The sequence below is a fragment of the Globicephala melas genome, chromosome 2 (genome assembly GCF_963455315.2).
Source record: "Globicephala melas chromosome 2, mGloMel1.2, whole genome shotgun sequence".
Classification (NCBI taxonomy): Eukaryota; Metazoa; Chordata; class Mammalia; order Artiodactyla; family Delphinidae; genus Globicephala; species Globicephala melas.
Window position 1 is genome coordinate 155,391,262 of NC_083315.2, and position 22,581 is coordinate 155,413,842.

Here is a 22,581-nt window from a genome sequence, read left to right on the forward strand (position 1 = left end):
ATAATATAAACACATACTTCACCCAGTGAAGTACTAGAGACTAAATGCATTTAATAGATTTGAAAAAACTTGCTAACATTAACCTTTATGTTAGCCATGGATACTTATTAAAAACTAAAAGAATGTTTTCTCAGTGCATATGAATAATTTAATTTTCTTACAAAGATAATTCATACTATTTGAACATTTCCAAGAGTATAATGAACGTGCTGACTTTTTTGTGGTTTAAGGCTCAGTACAATCTCATTTCCACTTGTAGAAAGTTGCCTGAAAACAAACACCTAAAAAACAATTTAGTTTTCCACTTAAAATGATATGCTATCAAATTAAAATCACTCTAATGATAAGGTAACGATTAGGACTACAGGTATAATGCAAGAACAGTTAAAACTGGATTATTATAAAGTCTTCTTATCCCCCTTTTAATGGCATTTGTGGTAGTCAAGAAATGAATAACCATCAATTACAGAGGCAAGAACATTACCTCATTTGTTTCATATCACCCATTTTTCTAAAGCAAGTCCTTTAATCATTATTCCCAAGGCTATATTTTATCTTTATAATTGCTTTAAATATTAAACCTATAGCTAATATGTTTTTGATACGTCATTATTTTGTGAGGAATGTAAGTTTCTCCCTCTCTCACCACCACCTCAAGCATGCATGCACACACACGAACAAGCACACACACATCATATACACACAAAGAATCACAAAGGCCTACATATTCAATTTATAAGTAAAAAACGATGCAGAAATCATCATGATTTCAGAAAACAAAGAACTTGAAAATGGACATTTTTATTCCTAAATTATTTCTTTATTCACCACATTCAAATGATAAGTTATAATAAATATTAGTGATAGTTTAAAAGCAAAATTAAAATGCTCATTCCACTTCTACTTTCTGGCTTTATGGAAATATTCGTTGCAACTCAGTTACAGAAAATAGAAAAACGGCCTTTCTTCACAACTCCTAAAATTCCTATTTTTTCCATATAGATGAAAGACCTTGGAATTAAGCTAAATCTTTCAGGAAGTGTAAAGGTTTGTTTAGTTTTAGAGTTTTTACTTGTACAGCATCTGTGCCAATAATCATCTTTTTTAAGAACTTGGAGTACAGTGCATCTACGGTCTTAGCAATTGTCCTAATGTGAGAGTTAATTTGGTTAATAATAGTGGCAGACTTGATCTCTACTAGGTTCCACAATTTGAGCCTTTCTCTATAAAGTTTTGCTACCAATATTTTTCTTTATAATCGAACCTGTATATTAAATATTACTTATTGCTCAGGTAATACCTTATTTTATAACATGCCCTTGGATAAGGAAGAAATTATTAAGATTTTAAAAAAAGAAGTACAATAGGAAATTACAGACAAGGTTATTAAGATGTCTAAGACCGCAGGTCTCTAAGAAGGGTTTAAAAGTAGTATTGAAGTGGGCATTACTGCATAGGAAAGTGGCCAGCTTTATATAAAAAAATGCAAAAATCAAAACAGTTTATCCTAAAAGCATGCATGAAAGGAACAATCTTCCTTCTGTTTCTACTGTACTAATCATAAAAATGTTATTATTGATTATCATTTATTTTCCACAATCTTCTCTCTTCTTAAAAGGAAATGCTGGCATTACAGTCCCAAGTTTCTGTTAATGAATAATCATGTCAGTTGTCACTCAATTATCACTTTCAAAACTTACTCTATATTATGTACAGCACCTTGCTTTTTCTTTGAAGTTCTTCATTGAATTTAAAAGTCAAATTTTTTTTTTCCCCAAGAAGAGTAAGTTGATGGAACATGGAGGCTGAGATTAAATCAGGAGGAATCATTGATCAAGGATGCTTGGAATTCTTATGAATACAAATAGCCTATCAAGGTTAATGAGGTTCAACTCAAGTTTAGAAAAGAGAAAAACCGCACTTAGTATTTTTTATGCACATACAGATTTAAGGTCTTAGATAGAATTTGAAAAGTAAATTATGAAAACTCAAATGTAGCTTTCATTTGGATTTTTCACAAGCTATTTTCATTGTTTTTTCCCCAGTGTAGAACAACTGCTTAAAATATATATTCTGGATCAACAAAAACTAATGCAATTAGTGAGAAAGAGCAAAGGTCCCCCCTTGAATACTGACAACTCTTCCAGAAATTAATGTGCTTTTAAGGAATGACTGGACAACAAGTGTTAGCTTTGAAAATTAACCGTAAAATTTTTCTACAATATATTATTTCAGTCAACAAATATTAACTGAGTGCCTAAAATGGGTGAGACATTGTTTGCAGGGGTTGCGTAAAAGGATATTGAGATAAGACCTGGTTCTTACCCCATACTCATTTATGATTTGAAAAGGGTCTAAGTCTTTAATTCATAAGTGGCTCCCAGAATGCCACAAGTTTGAATTATAACATCAATGCATACTGGTAAATGGCCCAGAGCAAAATCTGTGCACAGCAACATATCAAAAGAAAATGTAAACAGAAGGTTAAGCATCAGAGTGGAAGCACAGGAGATTGTTAGAAAGACAGAAGAAATCAGTTCAACATACTCCAGGAATAAAGACAGAATCTGCTAAAGTAAACAGGATCTCTGGGTACAAGAATGCTATTAAAGAGAGGTAGAGGGTGGGGGAGCCTTACCATAGCCATGAACAAACAGTCCTTTAGACATCATTACTCTCTGATTCTGTGTTCACCAACAACTTTTTGGTTACTAATTCAGCTTTCTAAAATGTAGGTACAGAAAATTGGGAGACTGGTGCCCTGCACAAGAGAAGAGTGTATAAATATCCACGTAGGATTCCCACAGGGTACATCAATGAACTGGCACTCTTTTATATACTGTTCTCTTGCAAGTGTCACTATTAATCCTGGGTCACATTAATTCTAGGACACAGAAAACTCAAGTTTCCAGATGTCTTGTCCAGAGGACAAGACATTGAAAAATGGTATCTTTACCAAGGTAGGAACATCAAGGTCAGATTTGTCTTGGTGACAGGACCGCTTTCTTCTGCAGCCCCATTTCTCCTTTATTTCAACCTGCTTTGAAATTTTAAAGAAACATACCCAGATTACTTTAAGACAGTGTGAGATGGGTGCCATAAGATCCTCAGTGACATAGGCAAAAGGATGGTTCAGAAAGAAGGATTATCACTTGCAATGGATACAATCCAAGAAGGCTTCAGGGAGGAAAAGCTTTAGAATTTCCACAAAAAGAGGACACTAAGGAAACACTGAACAACTAGAACAACAAAAGATGGAAATGAGGACGGACGATAAAGAACAAATGAGTCTACAAGACTGTATAAAGTTCTGCAGGAGAGGTGTTAGGTCAAGGTTAAAGAGAAAGACATTAATGATCAAACAAACCACAAGAAAGGTTACTATTCAAATGTTCTTGGGCCTGATCAATAATCTCATTTATGCATCTTTTCTTACTTATATTTGATTTCTAAAAAAGCAACTAAAGGAGATTAATTTCCATTTTTTATGGAATGTATAAGGCAATACTCCGTACCACCAAAAGTAAAGCAGAGGCTAAATGTTTTTCAATTAAATTTCAATAAATTTTCCACTGTTAGAGATTAAATTGAGTGATCCATGACCTATATATATCTCTCACAAAGTCTATACTAGATGTCACTTTGAGAATAGCTTAGGAATAAAGATATTTAAAGGGCCTCCACAAGTATAAAAAATAAACAAGCCATAATCAGAAGTGTCACTAAATCTAAAACAACTGATATAAATTTAATTATTTTACTGATAAAAATAAGAAAAATCAGGGAAAACTGATAAATGATAATTTCTTCCAGGATGAACAATGTCTTTTTGTGATATCCTTTTCAATGGAAATTAGGAAAAAAATATTTCATCCCCCAAAAGGAATTCCAATTATACTTGCAACAAACTCAAAGAACATTCTATGTCAATTTTAGAATATCATCTTCATAGAACAGGGAAATCTGAGGGGGTTTTGTTCACTGCTATGTCACCAGTAACTAGAACAGTGCCTGGCATGTAATAGATGGTCATTAACTATTTCATATGTGAGTAAATGTTCAATCTTTCTCTCCAATTGTGTTTCATATCCAAATCTATACAACCTATCCCAACTAACCCAAGAGAATTCCAACTCTTCTGGTAACACATGTGAAAATGTAAAAGAACTATTAATTTAGGACTTTAGGGAAAGCCAGCCTCTTTCAATGAGAGCATTATTACATTATAAATAATTTTTAAATGTCTACATGCTTGAGGTTTTTTCAATTTATTCCATAAATGGTAAATAAAAAGAAACAATGGGAAGGAAGGGAGAAGAGGAAGGAGGGAGGGAGGACAGACCAACATGTGGTTTTAAACAACCGAGCAAAGAGATTTTTCTACCTCTGGCATCATTAGCATAGTTTTTTTTTTTTTTAATATTTAACTTTGACAAAATAATCATATATTTTACCACATTTGTCAGCAGAATAAAAGGCTAAATAATTCTCATAAAAAACCTTTAAAAGTCCTACAATTACAACTGCTCTGAGAATATTTCTAGTAAGAATTTATTAAACATGTAGAGAGGAAGGCAAGATCAAGATGGCGGAGTAGGAAGACCTTCAGCTCACCTCCTCCCAAGGACACACGAAAACTACAACTACTTATAGAACAACTATCTCTGAGAATGACCTGAAGACTAGCAGAGTAGCTCTTCCACAATTAAGGATATAAAGAAAGAAAACCACACCAAGATAGGTAAAAGGGGAAGAGAAGTAATTTAGTCAGAACCCAGAAGGTCAGCCCCCAGCAGGTGACCCAAAAGAGAAAGGAGACGTCACAAACTCAGAGGTCCTCCCTAAGGAGGAAGGGGTTCAGTCCCATCTTCGGGTACCACAGCCCTGCAGACTGGCACCTGGAAGACAAGCCCCCGTAACTGGTTGTGAAAACCAGCAGGGCTTACAGCCAGGAGAGCTGGAGGGCTGTAGAAAACTGAGACTTTGCTCTTAAAGACTGGCAACACAAACTTACTCCAAGCCCCAGAACAGAGGCAGCAGAGTGACAAGTGCCTGACACCCTAGCTGTCCTGCCAAGACTGCCTCATCAGACCCCCCCAGCCCACATAATCCTCCCTCTTCCGTCCCCCACCAAGGCGGCAATCCCTGGCACAGCCCTGGAGAAGCCTTGGTTCATGCTGGGCTCCAACTCTAGCCCCTCCGGCTCCAGCTCCCTTGCCAAGGTGGCGGCCCTCTATGGGCCTTGGGCGAAGCCCCAGCCCACACGGCTCCAGCTCCAGCACCCCTACCACCAGGGAGCAGCCCCCAGTACACCCCAGGAGAGCTCAGGATCACTTCAGCACCAGCCCTTCCATAAAAGCCACTGGACATACATAGTCTGTATAAAGACACTCCTCCACAAGGACACATCTTCAAGGCATGGAGAGGTAACTGTTTCTCTTAATTCATGGAGACAAACACAGAAAGTCAAGCAAAATGAGAAGACTGAGGACTCTGTTCCAAACAAAAGAACAAAATAAAACCCCAGGAAAAAAAAACACAAAACTTTAATGAAATCAAGGTAAGTAATTTACCTGATACAGAGTTTAAAGCAATGATCATAAAAATGCTCACTGAACTTGGGAGAAGAACGGAAGAACACAATTAGAACTTCAAAAAAGAATTAGAAAATATAAAAAAGAAGGAATCAGAGGTGAAGAATACAATAACTGAAATGAAAAATACACTAGAGGTGATCAACTGCAGATGAGGTGATGCAGAAGAATATGTAAGCAACCTGGAAAACAGAATAGCTGAAATCACTAAGTCAGAACAGCAAAAAGAAAAGAGAACGTTTACAAATGAGGAGAGCTTAAGAGACCTCTAAGATAACATCAAGCATAGCAACATTCACATTATAGAGGTGCCAGAAGGAGAGGAGAAAGAAAGGGGTAGAAAATGTATTTGATGAAATAACGGCTGAAAATGTAACCTGCCGGAAGAAACAGACATCCAGGTCCAGGAAACAAAGAAAATCCCAAACACGATGAACCCAAAGAGATCCACACCAAGACACACCATAATTAAAACAGTAAAAGTTAAAGAGAGAATTTTAAAGGCAGCAAAAAAAAAAAAAAAAATCAAGTCACATACAAGGGAAGCCCCATAAAGCTACCACCTGATTTCTCAGCAGAAACATTGCAGGCCAGAAGGGAGTGGCATGATATATTTTATTTAAAGTGATGAGAGGAAAAACACCTACAACCAAGGATACTCATGTGGCAAAGTTACTCAGAATTGAAGGAGAGAGAAAGAGTTTCCCAGACAAGCAAAAACTAAGAAGAGGTTAACACCACTAAACCAGCCTTCCAAGAAATGTTAAAGGAACTTCTTTAGGTGAAAAAGGAAAGGCCCTATAAAGGTAGGAAAATATATGAAAGGAAAAAACCTTACTGGTGAAGGAAAATATATAGTAAAGGCAGTGAATCAACCACTTAAAAAGCTAGTGGAAGGTTAAAAGACAAGTCAGAAAATCAACTGTAACTACAATAAACAGTTAAGGATACACAAAAAGATGTAAAATTTGACGTCAAAAACATAAAACATGGTGGGGGGGAATAAAAAATGTAGAGATTTTAGACTGTGTTTAAACTTAACTATCAGCTTAAAGCTAACTAATTAATTGATTAATTAATTAAAATACATTTTCCATTGATGCACAGACAAGATGAAAGAGAAACTCAGACTGCAGTAACATTAAATATTTCCTTGGGATTATATAAAGTTATATGCTTTTAACACCAATTTTCTACCTTTCATTATTATTCAGGAAATTCTTCAAATGTGGCAACTTATTACAATTAGAACACAACTTCCCTAATAAGAACAGAGTAAGACTGATACATATCTATTTCCAGACGTGTCCTCCATGTTTGATCTAATTTGCATAATTAAAATAGGAATTAAGCCATTTTCTTTTTATGAAGTTCTCTCCTTTGGTTTTTAATATTTTCTAATACTTATGCTATCTGTGCTAGATAAAAGGCAACCTGGAAATGGTAGCTGCCTAGTTACACTTCACTCATGGTTACCACATCATTCATGACTACTACACAACTCTAAATTGATGGAGGCATCACAACTCTACCTCATGGAAAACAGCTGGAGATTTGAAACCCTTTATGTTTCCAAAGAAAAAATATCAGTAATAACTTTTTGCTGTGCCTTCTGCCAGTTTCACCCCCCAAATAACTGTTCCTTCAAAGAAAAAAGGACCCTCTGTCTGAGGGATGGGCTCAATTGCTACTGGAACAAGAATATTTTCAAGTTTGATAGGTATCCTGACTTTGAGGTCCCAATGAAGAGAAATGAATTCATAGAAATTTTTGTATGTAATTAAAGTGCTCATCTATATAACATTACCTTATCTATATCCAAACTAGAGTTCATAAAACATCACAATCTTTATATTAAAATTTCATTAAGCAATTCTATGAAACAGAACTGATGTCCTTTGAATACAGCTTAAAAACAGCAAAGTCACCTCTACTTGTGCTGCCAAATGTACTCTCTCCTTGTCTTTTCGCTCCAAGCACCGCTTCACTTCCTCTAACTCAGATGCCATTGCACTGAAGTTCAGCTGCACTCTCCAATCTGACATCTGCTTCTCCAGATCCTCTTTTTCCCGCTCAACCCCTTAAAAGAGAAAATGTAAAGCTTGATGGTTGTTCGTTACTCACAGGATAATGTACTTTCGAATGGTATGTTTTAATATTCTACCTAATACAATCCACTTATTAATTGTCACTGTCACCCAACAGACTTCTCAGAATTTGTCATTCTATTGTTTCAAGTCTCACACAGTTTTCTAAAATATACACATTGCTGTGTCATCCAATATTATCACATTTTGATACTAAAGTGTTATCTGATTTCTAGTACAATTTATTTCAAGAAAATTCTATGCATTTTTTCTTTAATTTGCCTTACATTCCTATATTACCCCCAAACTCTAAAACAAAAATACTGAAAGAATTTTCAACTAAGCTTCTCCACCTAACTGAAGTTACTGAAGTTCACACAACAAAACACTTTTCTTGCAACGTAAACAAATGATGCTGCTAAATTTTGATTGTGTTATGACCTCTAATCTATTAATTCTGGAGACGACTACCTACAATTGTATCACTGAACAATATAAATTGACTTAGTATTTATTTTTAGTCCAACGTGAAATACTTGGTATATGATGAACAGGGCACTGTTAACACCATCTTTTTCAAAGATAAATAACACAAAAATCCTTTTCTCAATGAGCTTGCACTCCAAGAATAGAAAGAAAACATAAAAATAAAGTACTTCCATGAATTTAAGATGTCAAAAATTGGAACATATATTATCAATTTAAAACTACTCTTTTTCTAGTAGCTTCCTTTCCAGAATAGGAAAGAAGGAAGGAGACACTAGCAAATCCAATTTATAGATCATGTGTAAGACACATGCTAACTTTAGAAATATTAAAATGTCAAAATTGCACATTTTGGATGAAAGATACATAGGTATTTTAATAGTATGATAAGAGCACTTATAGATACTAGACAAACAGTTCTCTATATCTGTATAATTTCTGTATAATAAATGGTTATTACACAAAAATAGTCCAAAGGATAGAATGATTAATTCTATCTTAATGAGAAACTGAGGTAGGAAAAACTGGTTACTATGGTAGTTCTAAAAAATAGATACCAAATTTCACCAAGCAAAGGAGATGAAGTTGGGGTGATATTTCAGGGAAAGGAAACAGCATAAAGCATAGAGGAACAATATTGGATTTCATATTCAGGTAACTGCACACACAGGAGTTCTACACAGCTAATACGTATGAGGGAGGGAAACAGGAGAGTCAGCAGGGAGTTATGCATTGCCAGGGAGCTTAGAAATTAGCCTACAGACCAGGAGTTAACAAACATTTCCTGTAAAGGGTCAGATAGTAAATATTTCAGCTATATGGTCTCTGTCACAACTACTTATCTCTGTTATTAAATTGCAAAAGTGACCTGGACAATGCATAAATGAATGGGAGGAGCTTTAGTCCAATGAAGTTTCTTTACAAAAACAGGGGGCGGTCTGGATTTGGCCCATGGGCCATACTCTGCCCACCCCTGCTAGGTCTTCAACGTGAAAATATGCATATTTTTTATGTGTAAATGTATTTATTCATTTGACAAATATACACATTCATTCATCTTATAAATACATTTTTTATTTTATAAATTTATATATGCATATGTGTGTGCATATATCTCTCTATAGTACCTATCTACATATAGACATAGACATGTTTCATGATATATATAACATTAGTGTATACATACATATACAAATTAACATTAGTATGAATATATTATACAAATTATGGAGATAATACATATGAATATGTGTATAAACACATACATATATGTATATTTATAAAACACATATGTATTTGGTGTGATGACATAATACTTTGATATGTTTCATAATATAGATATAAAACATGAGTGTGGATATATATAAATATATAGATATACACACATATATACATATATAATGAAACATTTATCAAAATTAAAATACTTAAAACATAAAGTATAAAATATAGTGTTACAAACACTCTCCTCCCACACCCAGTGGGTTATATGCTCCATTTTAAGGAACTCTTGCTACAAACAATGATGGGTCAGTACAGGATAGCAGTTAAGAGTTCAAGTCTGGGTAGAAAAAAGATTTGGTCTGCTACTTCCAACAAATGTTAACTTTAAGCAAGGCACTCAATTTCTTTGTTCTTTAGTCTTTTTTTTAAGTCATTAAAATGGAAGTAAGAATATTCCCCCCTCATAGAATAGTTGTAAGAACTAAAGGAGACAGTGTAAAATGGGTAGCATAATGCCCTGTAAGAACTCAATAAATTATAATGAGAGGTTTTAATCAAGAGAATGACATGAAAGGTTTGTGTCTTAGAAGGGTCTCTTTAGTAGCAGTACAGAAGACAGATCACAGACAAGCTATTCAACAGAGTAAGACAAGTTAAGAGGGTAACAGAGATGAGATGAAGCATGCCTAAAATGGGCTAGGGGGAATAAGAAAGAAGCAACTTCAAGAGATATCAGGATCTACAAATAGACAGGACGTAGAGACTAATTAGATGGAGGTGAGAAGGAATAAGTTTGGATATTCTTTGTATTTTAGGCTTATCTGGATAAAGAATGATACGATCAATTAAGATAGGAAATAAAAACAGGTTTTGAGGAAAGGATGAATTCAGTTGTAAATCGGCTGACTGAGCATTCTGGAAAGGCATATATTGATGCCCAATGAACAACTCCATCTGGAGGGCTGAAGGTTAGGAGAGTGAGATGAGCCAGATTTAGGGATCATCGTTTGTAGGTGATAGCTAAGGCATAAGATTAAATAACAACCCCTAGGGAGAGGTACTAAGTGAGAAAAACCATAAATAGGATTCTAGACAACAGAGGCATTTAAAAGGCAAACTGTAAACAAAAGGAAAAGATTCAAATACAAAGACTGAAAGCAATTAAGACAGAAGAACCAGGAAAGAGTAGGAACAATGAAGTCAGTGGAATAGTTCTAAGAGGAAACAAACAGGAGTCAAGTAAGGCAAGTAATGGAAAGATTCCTTTGAATTTGACAGAGAAGACCACTAGTAAACTAAGCAAAGTCAATTTTATAAGTAAAAGTGGAAGTCATTTCACAGTGGGTAGAGGAACAAACAGCAAGCAGAGCGTGATGAGTGTAATTTCTTATGTAGAATTTTTTAAAATAATACAAGTATTCTATAAAGATGAAAACTCTAGAATTGTTAAAAGAAGGTGAAAAAGTCCACTGTCACAATGACAAGAGAACTTTAAGGGTTTTTTTTTTAACCTGGGAAGTAGTTAAAAAAAAGAGATTCTTCTAGTCCTCAAAGACACCAAAAATAACAGATTTTATGAGACAACAAAACATATAACAAATGTACCACAGGATCTTTTTCCAAACAAAATGAGAGTTCTTATGTGCATCTTTATGAAATTTTGATGAATAATCTAATACCTTATATTTTACTGTTAAAAATAAATTTTAAAGTATTTGATGTTAAAATATGATTAAATTACAACATCAAATGAAACTTAAGCGAACTTAATGGCATGCAAATATATTAGGATAGGTATGTCAAAATTTGCCATCCAGTGAAGATTTTCTGGCAATGTGGAAATTCTAACTTAGGCAACATATTGAGTTATGTGTAGGGAATCTGGGGAATTTGTAACATCAGATGCTTACAAGAGTTTCTACAGTAATTTAGGCATCTGAGTAAGAAGCATTAATATTTAAATAGTCTGAAATAGTCTACCAGAAACCATTATAAAATTTCAGTATCACCATTTCTGTTAAACACAAACTTTCAAAAAGAAATACATTCAGAGTAATTAAATTCCACAGCCTAAATCAATACCTCCACTGAAAAAGCATTCTAACAGTTTTCAAACACAAAGTCTTCCTAATCAACATAAGAAAAAGCCAGTCATATTGTTCATAACCACTTCTACAATGTGATTAAATTTCGCCACCAATCTCCAAGTAACAAAAAGATAAAATCTTAATTGTATGCATATATTGGGGGAAAAAATGTGTGTGTGTGTGTACGAATCTGAAAAAAATTCCACTACTGCCTTGCTGTCTCTTTCTAAAAGAAAGACTCATGAGATAAGCAGGTCTGACAACAGAAATGGGTTTAAAAATCAAGAAGAGAAGACATTAAAATTGGATGCTAATATCAGCAAAAAACAAGTGAAATTTGAAATTAAAGACAATACCATTTACATTAGCATCCACAAAAAATTAAATACTTAGGTATAAATCTAACAAAATATATATGATGAAAACTACCAAACTCTGATGAAAGAAATCAAAGATTAACAAAATAAATGGAGAGATAGTCCATGTTCATGGACAGAAAGATTCAATATTGGCAAAATGTCAGTTCTTCCCAACTTCATCAATAGAAGCAATGCAAGCGCAATCAAAATCCCAGCAAGTTATTTTTTGTATTTTGACAACCTGATTCTAAAGTTACATGGAATGGCAAAGAATCCAGAATAGCCAGTGCAGTATTGAAGGAGAAGAAAAGAATTAGAGGACTGACACTATCCAACAAAACAGTGTGGTACTGGCAAAAAAGAAAAAAAATGGTCAGGTAGATACATGGGACAGAATAGAGAGTCCAGAAGTAGGCCCACATAAAGACAGTCAACTGATCTTTGCCAAAGGAGCAAAGGCAATACAATGGAGAAAAGATAGTTTTTCAACAAATGGTGCTAGACCTGAAGGCCTGCATGCAAAAAAAATGAATCTAGACACAGATCTTAAACCTTTCACAAAAATTAATTCAAAATAGATCACAGATTTAATATAAAATGCAAAATTATAAAACTCTTAGAAGATAAGAGAATGATTTGGGGTTTGGTGATGGCTTTTTAGATGCAACACCAAAGTCACAGAAAGAAATGACAAGCTGGACTTCATTAAAAATTTCAGCTCTGTGAAAGACATTGTCAAGAGAATGAAAAGACAAGCCACAGACTATGAGAAATTATTTGCAAAGACATATCTGATAAAGAACTGCTATCCAAAATATACAAAGGACTCTTAAAATTAACAATAAGAAAACAAACAAGAAACAAATAAGAATAAAACAATAAGAAAACCATACTAAGAAATGGGCCAAAGACTTTAATGAATATCTCACCAAAAAAAATACACATATGGCAAATAAGCATATGAATAGTGCTCCACACCACATGTTATCAGGGAAATGCAAATTAAAACAACAATGATATGCCACTACAAACCTATCTGAATGGCCAAAATCCAGAACACTGACAACTTCAAATGTTGACAAGGATACAGAACAACGGGAAATCTCATTCACTGCTGGTAGAGGGAAAAATGATATAGCCATTCTGGAAGACAGTTTGGAAGATTCTTACAAAACTAAACGTACTCTTGCCATATAGTCGAGCAATCACACTCTTTGGTATTTATCCAAAAGAGATGAAAACTTACATCCACACAAAAATCTGGATGCAGACATTTAGTTTACAGCAGTTGTATTCATAATCACCAAAACTTGGAAGCAACCAAGATGGACTTCTGTATGTGAACGGATAAATAAACAGTGGTACATCCAACAATGAAATATTATGCAGCGCTTTAAAAAAAATTTTTTTTAAAGAGCTACCAAGCCATGAAAAGACATGGAGGAAACTTAGAGGCATATTACTAAGTAAAAGAAGCCAATCTGAAAAGGCTACACACTGTATGATTCCAACCATACTAGGTTCTGGGAAAGGCAAAACTATGGAAACAATAAAAAGATCAGTACTTGCCAGAAGTTAGGGGAGAGAGGGATGAATAATGAAAAACAGAGGATTTTTAAGACAGTGAAACTACTCTATGATACTATAATGGTGGATACATGTCATTATGTTTGTCCAATCCTGTAGAGCACACAACAAGAGTGAACCCTAATGTAAAATACAGACTTCGGATGACAATGATGTGTCAATGTAGGGTTCATCAGTTATAACAAGTGTACCACTGTGGAGAGGGGTGTTGGTGGGGGAAGCTGTGACATGTGGGAGCAGGGGTACATGGGAAATCTCTGTACCTTCTGCTCAATAGTGCTATAAACATAAAATTAAAAAATTAAGTCTGTTTTAAAAAAACTGGATGCTAAATTATGATTAACTTGGAAAACCTTGTAGTAGATCAAGAAACAGGATGAAAAGAATATATAACATAAGGAAAGCGATTCTGAAAATGGGAAATATTTAAGAAAGATCAAAAAAGCCCCAGACATTTACAAATCAGAATGATACCTCTTCTAAACCTCCAGTCAACTTCTTGTTCGTCCTGATAGTTTGACTGTTGCTTGGAAATCTGAGATACTTGATGTACTAAGCCTTTTTGATCACCTTCTGCTTTCATGAGTTGTGTACGGAGTTCTTCTACCTAAATACACATAGTCAAAAATGAAATTTTATCAGTTTTAAAAGCAGGAAAAGAATAACTGAACTTACAAATTATTTTTCTAGGGAAAAAAAATTTACTTCCAATGGGCTACTGTAAGCACAAGTTGAAGCCAAGTTAATCTCCTTGTTATGCCAAGCACAGTGGAACAGTCTCTTGCTCCATTTCTTTATTCCTCCCATTCCTTCCACAAACAATGAATGTTCTTTCCCCTTCTCTGTGTCTACTGTGACAAAGAATTTGACCACACTTTTTTAAAATCCCTATTTTCACCTCAGTCCACTCTAGTGTTATTAACCCAAACTACCTCCAATTAAGTACTATACATTTTTATATTTTTCACTTATTCTCTTCCATGTGAACATAGTCTATTGGTTGGTAAAGTCAAATGAAATGATCACAGTTTAGCACACTGTGATATCAAAGTACTGCTCAAAATAAATAAGCAATAAAAGCTGTTGAATAAACTATAAACTCCTTGAGGTAAGGTACCATTTTATTCTTCTTTGTATATCTGGAGACTAGCAAGCATGTCCACAATGACCTTTAAACAAGTCAGCAGTGGCAGAGACTCAGGTAAAGTCACAATGACAACTTTAACACATAAATCTCTTATTTCAAAAGATAAGATTAGAAATTACAAGGCAGAGTTCAAAAAAAAAAATCAGAAGGAAATGAATACAAATATAAACTTCCAAAAAAGAAACTCTAAACTCTGCCAACATTAATTCCATTGGACCACTGGCTGCAAAACAAAGCCATTACACATTTTTAAACATTTTGTAAAACAGGAGCTACGGTGTTTCAGATGCTTCAGGATTAACTGTCAAAACGTAATACTCCTTCTGAACGTCTAAGATGTCTGACAACTTTGCCTGCCTAGCATATTATGTAGTGAGTTATGTAAGCCACACCTCAAAACAGAGGAAGTTACAATTGCAATTTATATTAAACACAGGCAGGAAGGTAGTTAGAAACCCACATGCCTTTACCCAATGTGTATAAAATGGCTATTTCAAGTTACTGAACTTTAGATATCAGAAGCACCAAACTCCTATTATTGGCTAATGGGCTGCAAAATGTTATGCTTTAAAATTAAGCCTTATCTCTGGTTAAAAGGAAGCAGGGCAGGTAGCAGCTTGAAAATGCGAATATAAGACAGTGATGCATTCAAAGTAACTTGAACATGCAAGGTTTGTTTTATGTATTTTACTTCCGCCTTCACTCTCTACGCCTCCTTGAATAAAATTAAGCTCCTGGGAAAATTTTATCTTACACATCCAGTCTCACTTTTACACTGGTTATGCTAAGAGAGATGATTCCTAAACTGGAAAAGCAATCAGCAAGATATGCTGTCACAGTGGGAACCTGGGCTGGTGTTTTACATTGGCTTTCTCTGAATCTTCCTGAAAGGATTTCATCTTTTGCTTATGTGTGTTAATATACATTCCTTAAGGAAAAATACTTCTAGATCTAAGGTTTTTTTCCCTTTCACAAAGACATTTAATAGGGAAAGAGACTCAATCCTGATTTAATTTAAAGCAGATTATCATAGCTTGCATAGACTTACCTGATGCAAAAGTGCTTCTCTGCTGCCTTCTGACTGATTCAATAACCTTCGAGATAGCTCCAATTCCTGTTCAAGCTAGAGTTTCAACAAAGAATAAGGAAAAATGTCCAATGGGGCAGAAAATAACTAAACTATTACAGGCTCAGTTTAAGAGGAGAAAAGTGAAAAAGTTTTCAGATTTTTACAGCTAACATAAAAGGAAAAATATCTTGCTATAAACATATATCAATGCTCCCATTAAAATAATGGTAATTAAATAACAAAAAGTGAACCAGACCAGACTGCAGGAGGTCTTGGCTCTAGTCAGTTCCATCTCAATTATGACCCCCATTTAAATCTCTTTTCCTTAGGCCTCCTGTCACCTCTAAATTAAGGATTTTATATTAGATAATCTGAGATCCCTTCAGTTCTAAATCATTTTAATGTAAATTCTGAAGCAGTTTTTTCTTTAAATTACTACATGTAGTATCATACGAACAAAATTAGAATAAAAATTTCAGGGACCCAATGACTCAAAGTGTATTTCATCCAATTGGTTATTTTTTATATTCTTAATATTCTTATATTCCTAATATTTCCAATATTCCTAACATTTCTAAAAATTTTAATCAGAATAAGATATTTTAAATTTCCCTAATAATATTGCCATTAGATAAGCATCCACAGAAAATGTGCCAGTTAGGTGACTAAATACCCTACAAAGTCAACGTGCTTCGCTTACCTCAAGCTGAAAAATATAACAGGATGTGAAGGGGAGAAGAATATGCCACTCCAAAATATGCCTCTTGGCACAAGTATTATTCTGAGCTGATGGCAATCAAAACCCAATAGATTCAGGAAAAGCTTTTTACCTTCCCCTAAATTGCATTTAAAAACTTAAAAAGGAGGTCGGTACCAGAAAGAGAGCTGTTACCAAAGATAACTTTCTATATCTGAAAGACCTCTTCACGGCAGGACAAACATTTGTTTACCATACATATACTCTTCTCATCTTCCTGTGAACTGTGTTCCTCCCCTTTGAAGCCCCAAGCCCCTATTCCTTGCCTTAGTTCAGGATGGTAGATAAGCCTCAACTGCCTGGCTGTCTTTGAGTCTCATATTTTTATGGGGCTCCCATACATACAAAATTAAACTTGTTTTTCTCCTGTTAATCTGTTTTATGTCAATTTAATTATTATACCAGCCAAAGAACCTAGAAGGGTAAAGGGAAAATTATTTTTCCTCCCCTACAGATGGGACACTTTTGTTAAAAATCCACAGCTTACATATGCTGGACATGTTTGCACTTTGTAAGGTAAGGTTGTTTTGTGAAATCACAAATTTATATTAAGATGTTATTAAGTGCTTAGATTTGTAACAGTTATCCTAAATTATCATTTCATTTGAACAAACTACTATCTATACATTAGTCTTTCAGAAATTGTACATGTGGAAGGTGTGACTATTAAGGAGTAGCATGAGGGAACACTGTGGTGATGGAACAGTTCTGTATTTTGACTATCGCGGCAATAAGATTGAGACTCATGAGATAAAACTGCACAGAAGTACACAAACACACACTTAACACACAAATGAGTATACACATAAAGCTGGTGAAATCTGCATAAGCTCTGTGCATTGCAAGTGTCAATTTCCAGGTTTTGATGTTGGATGGCAATTATAGAAAATGTTATCACTGAGAATAACTGGCCCATGGTACATTTTGTTTTGCAACACCTATGAATCTATTATTATTTCAAAATAATTTTTTCATCCAGTTATGTAAGTTTTTTAAAAGTGTGCAGCAGCTCATAAAATAACTATCACATATTTTTAAAAGTACAGTTGACCCTTGAACAACATGGGTTTGAACTGCACAAGTCCACTTATACACGGATTTTTTTTCACTCGTAAATACTACAGTACTATAGGATTGAATTCACATATGTGAAACCATGGCTAGAGAGAAACTGCAAATACGGAGAGCTGACTACATGTTATACTTGGATTTTTGACTGCACAGAGGGTCAGGGCACCTAAGCCCCCATTGTTCAAGGGCCAACTGTAAATCAACTATAAAGTACATGTGGAAGCAGAGAATCCACACAAACTATTATCTGACCTGGTCTCTTGTTTCTATAAATAAATAAAAAGGGAAGAAATCGCACTGAAGTCAACATGGTTTCAAAATCTACCAGGGTCCATACTGGTCATGTTTCCTGGGTAATATCAGCATCTACAACTCCCAAAGAGCAAACGTGATGACCTGATGTACCTTGCTTACCACCGTAAAGATAGCATGGACGCATCATGCAACCTTACATAGGTTGGTGAAATAAAATAAAGAAGGTAAGGGTAAATAGAAAAGGCAATACAGAGTAAAGAACATTATATCAGAAGCAAAATTTCACTTTATCATTCATTACCTTGGGCTTGGCCTTTAATCTACTCATTTGCAAACTGAAGAGAGTTGTTTGGCCTCTGAGTTACTTTCTAGCTCTAAAATGCTACGCTCTATAGCCTCACAGACATGAATTCATATCAAAGATACTTAATATTTAATGAGAATAGAGGATTTTTCGGAACTAGGCTGGTAACTGTTCCTATCTTCTATAACAAAAATGAATAGATACAAAATATTCAACCTTTAAAAAACAGGTCTTTCCCAACCCTACAGTAAAGTCAACCTCTTTAAATGTTCTCCAGCAAAGAATGGTCAAGTTTAATTCGCCTCTAGAAAAGGAGAGCGGCCAGGAGACAAGGTAGCGAACTACCTGTGTATGTTTCCAAGAGCAAGTAGCAGAGAGTGTCAGAGCCCTCAAGCCAAGTGACTCCACATCAAAACGTAAAGGCTTCACTGCACTCTAACAAAAAACCTCAGGGACACTTTCCAAGGTACTCAATGAATATCACTGACCCCAAACAGCATTACACTTGAAAAGTTAATTTTCAAAGGGGAGACAGCAGAAGCAAGAAGAACTACAATTCTGACCCTGTGGAAGGAAAACCACATTTACAGAAAGATAGACAAGATGAAAAGGCAGAGTACTTTGTACCAGATGAAGGAACAAGATAAAACCCCAGAAAAACAACTAAATGAAGTGGAGATAAGCAACCTTCCAGAAAAAGTATTCCGAATAATGATAGTGAAGATGATCCAGGACCTCAGAAAAAGAATGGAGGCAAAGATCAAGAAGATGCAAGAAATGTTTAACAAAGATCTAGAAGAATTAAAGAACAATCAAACAGGGATGAACAGCACAATAACTGAAATGAAAACTACAACAGAAGGAATCAATAGCAGTATAACTGAGGCAGAAGAACGGATAAGTGACCTGGAAGACAGAATGGTAGAATTCACTGCCACGGAACAGAATAAAGAAAAAGAATTAAAAGAAATGCAGACAGCCTAAGAGACCTCTGGGACAACATTAAATGCAACAACATTCGCATTATAGGGGTCCCAGAAGGAGAGGAGAGACACAGAAAGGACCCAAGAAAATATTTGAAGAGATTATGGTCGAACACTTCCCTTACATGGGAAAGGCAATAGCCACCCAAGTCCAGGGAGCACAGAGAGTCCCAGGTAGGATAAATCCAAGAAGAAACATGCCAAGACACATAGTAATCAAATTGGTAAAAATTAAAGACAAAGAAAAATTACTGAAAGCAACAAGGGAAAAATGGCAACATACAACGGAACTCCCATAAAGTTAACAGCTGATTTCTCAGCAGAAACTCTACAAGCCAGAAGGGAGTGGCATGATATATTTACAGTGAAGAAAGGGAAGAACCTACAACCAAGATTACTCTACCCAGCAAGGATCTCATTCAGATTCAACAGAGAAATCAAAAGCTTTACAGACAAGCAAAAGCTAAGAGAATTCAGCACCACCAAACCAGCTCTACAACACATACTAAAGGAACTTCTCTAAGTGGGAAAAACAAGAGAAGAAAAGGACCTACAAAAAGAAACCCATAACAATTAAGAAAATGGTAATAGGAACATACATATCAATAATTACCTTAAACGTGAATGGATTAAATGCTCCAACCAAAAGACACAGGCTCACTGAAAGGATACAAAAACAAGACCCATATATATGCTGTCTACAGGAGACCCACTTCAGACCTAGGGACACATACAGAATGAAAGTGAGGGGACGGAAAAAGATATTCCATGCAAATGGAAATCAAAAGAAAGCTGGAGTAGCAATAATCATATCAGATAAAATAGACTTTAAAATAAAGAATGTAGCAAGAGACAAGGAAGGACACTACATAATGATCAAGGGATCAATCCAAGTAGAAGATATAATAATTATAAATATATATGCACCCAGCATAGGAGCACCTCAATACATAAGGCAACTGCTAACAGCTCTAAGAGAGGAAATCGACAGTAACACAATAACAGTGGAGGACTTTAACACCTCACTTACACCGATGGACAGGTCACCCAGACAGAAAATTTGTAAGGAAACACAAGCTTTAAATGACACAGTAGACCTGATAAATTTAATTGATATTTATAGGACATTCCATCCAAAAACAGCAGATTACACTTTCTTCTCAAGTGCACATGGAACATCCTCCAGAATAGATCACATCTTGGGTCACAAATCAAACCTCAATAAATGTAAGAAAACTGAAATCATATCAAGCATCTTTTAGAACCACAACACTATGAGATTAGAAATCAATTACAGGGGGAAAAAAGTAAAAAACACACACACATGGAGGCTAAACAGTATGATACTAAATAACCAAGAGATCACTGAAGAAAGCAAAGAGGAAACCGAAAACTACCGGAGACAAATTACAACGAAAACACGACGATCCAAAACCTATGGGATGCAGCAAAAGCAGTTCTAAGAGGGAAGTATACACCTATACAAGCCTACCTCAAGACACAAGAAACATCTCAAATAAATAATCTAATCTTACACCTAAAGGAACTAGAGGAAGATGAACAAACAAAACCCAAAGTTAGTAGAAGGAAAGAAATCATAAAGATCACAGCAGAAATAAATGAAATAGAAACAAAGAAAACAATAGCAAAGATCAATAAAACTAAAACGTGGTTTTTTTAGAAGATAAACAATATTGATAAACCTTTAGCCAGACTCATCAAGAAAAAGAGGGAGAGGACTCAAATCAGTAAAATGAGACATGAACAAGGAGAAGTTACAACAAACACTGCAGAAATACAAAGCATCATAAGAGACTACTCCAAGCAACTCTATGCCAAAAAAATGGACAACCTGGAAGAAATGGACAAATTCTTAGAAAGGTATAACCTTTCAAGACTGAACCAGGAAGAAATAGAAAATATGAACAGACCAATGACAAGTAATGAAATTGAAACTGTGATTAAAAATCTTCCAACAAACAAAAGTGCAGGACCAGATGATTTCACAGGTAAATTCCATGAAACATTTAGAGAAGAGCTAACACCCATCCTTCTCAAACTCTTCCAAAAAATTTCAGAGGAAGGAATGCTCCCAAACTCATTCTATGAGGCCACCACCACACTAATACCAAAACCAGACAAAGATACTACAAAAAAATAAAGTTACAGACCAATATCACTGATGAACATCAAAGCAAAAATCCTCAACAAAATACTAACAAACACACTGAAAGATCATACACCATGATCAAGTGGAATCTATCCCAGGGATGCAAGGATTCTTCAATATACACAAATCAATCAATGTGATACACCATATTAAAAAATTGAAGAATAAAAACGATATGATCATCTCAATAGATTCAGAAAAAGCTTTTGACAAAATTCAACACCCATTTATGATAAAAACTCTCCAGAAGGTGGGCACAGAGGGAACCTACATCAACATAATAAAGGCTATATATGACAAACCCACAGCAAACATCATCTTCAACGGTGAAAAACTGAAAGCACTTCCTCTAAGATCAGGAAAAAGATAACGATGTCCACTCTCACCACTATTATTTAATATAGTTTTGGAAGTCCTGGCCACCACAGCAATCAGAGAAGAAAAAGAAATAAAAGGAATCCAAATGGGAAAAGAAGTAAAACTGTCACTGTTTGCAGATGACATGATACTATACATAGAGAATACTAAAGATGCCACCAGAAAACTACTATAGCTAACCAATGAATTTGGTAAACTTGCAGGATACAAAATTAATGCACAGAAATCTCTTGCATTCCTATACACTAACAAGGAAAGATCAGAAAGAGAAATTAGGGAAACAATCCCATTCACCATTGCAACAAAGAGAATAAAATACCTAGGAATAAACTTACTAAAGGAGGTAAAAGACCTGTACTCAGAAAACTATAAGACACTGATGAAATAAATCAAAGATGACACAAACAGATGGAGAGATATACCATGTTCTTGGATTGGAAGAATCAATATTGTGACAATGACTATACTACCCAAAGCAATCTACAGATTCAATGCAATCCCTATCAACTTACCAGTGGCATTTTTCACAAAACTAGAACAAAAAATCTTAAAATTTGTTTGGAGACACAAAAGATCCCGAATAGCCAAAGCAGTCTTGAAGGAAAAAAATGGAGCTGGAGGAGTCATACTCCCTGACTTCACTATACTACCAAGCTACAGTAATCAAGAGAATATGGTACTGGCAGAAAAACAGAAATATAGTTCAGTGGAACAGGATAGAAAGCCCAGAGATAAACCTACACACCTACGGTCAACTAATCTATGACAAAGGAGGCAAGGATACATAATGGAGAAAAGACAGTCTCTTCAAGAAGTGGTGCTGGGAAAACTGGACAGCTGCATGTAAAAGAATGAAATTAGAACATTCCCTAACACCATACACAAAAATAAACTCAAAATGGATTAAAGACCTAAATGTAAGACCGGACACTATAAAACTCTTAGAGGAAACCATAGGAAGAACACTCTCTGACATAAATCACAGCAAGATCTTTTTTGATCTACTTCCTAGAGTAATGGAAA

At 35.0% G+C, this 22,581-nt stretch overlaps 1 protein-coding gene across 1 annotated transcript in view; it reads right to left on the reverse strand.

The window, feature by feature from the left end:
• The window catches only part of CEP128 (centrosomal protein 128), a 437,527-nt gene that overhangs the window by 317,884 nt on the left and 97,062 nt on the right, over positions 1 to 22,581 (reverse strand). Inside the window, exons 10-12 of the mRNA XM_060293645.1 lie at positions 15,620 to 15,694; positions 13,899 to 14,031; positions 7,523 to 7,674 (exon numbers count right to left, since the gene is read on the reverse strand). Coding sequence (XP_060149628.1) covers positions 7,523 to 7,674; positions 13,899 to 14,031; positions 15,620 to 15,694 — 360 coding nt within the window. The remainder of the gene's footprint in view (positions 1 to 7,522; positions 7,675 to 13,898; positions 14,032 to 15,619; positions 15,695 to 22,581) is intronic.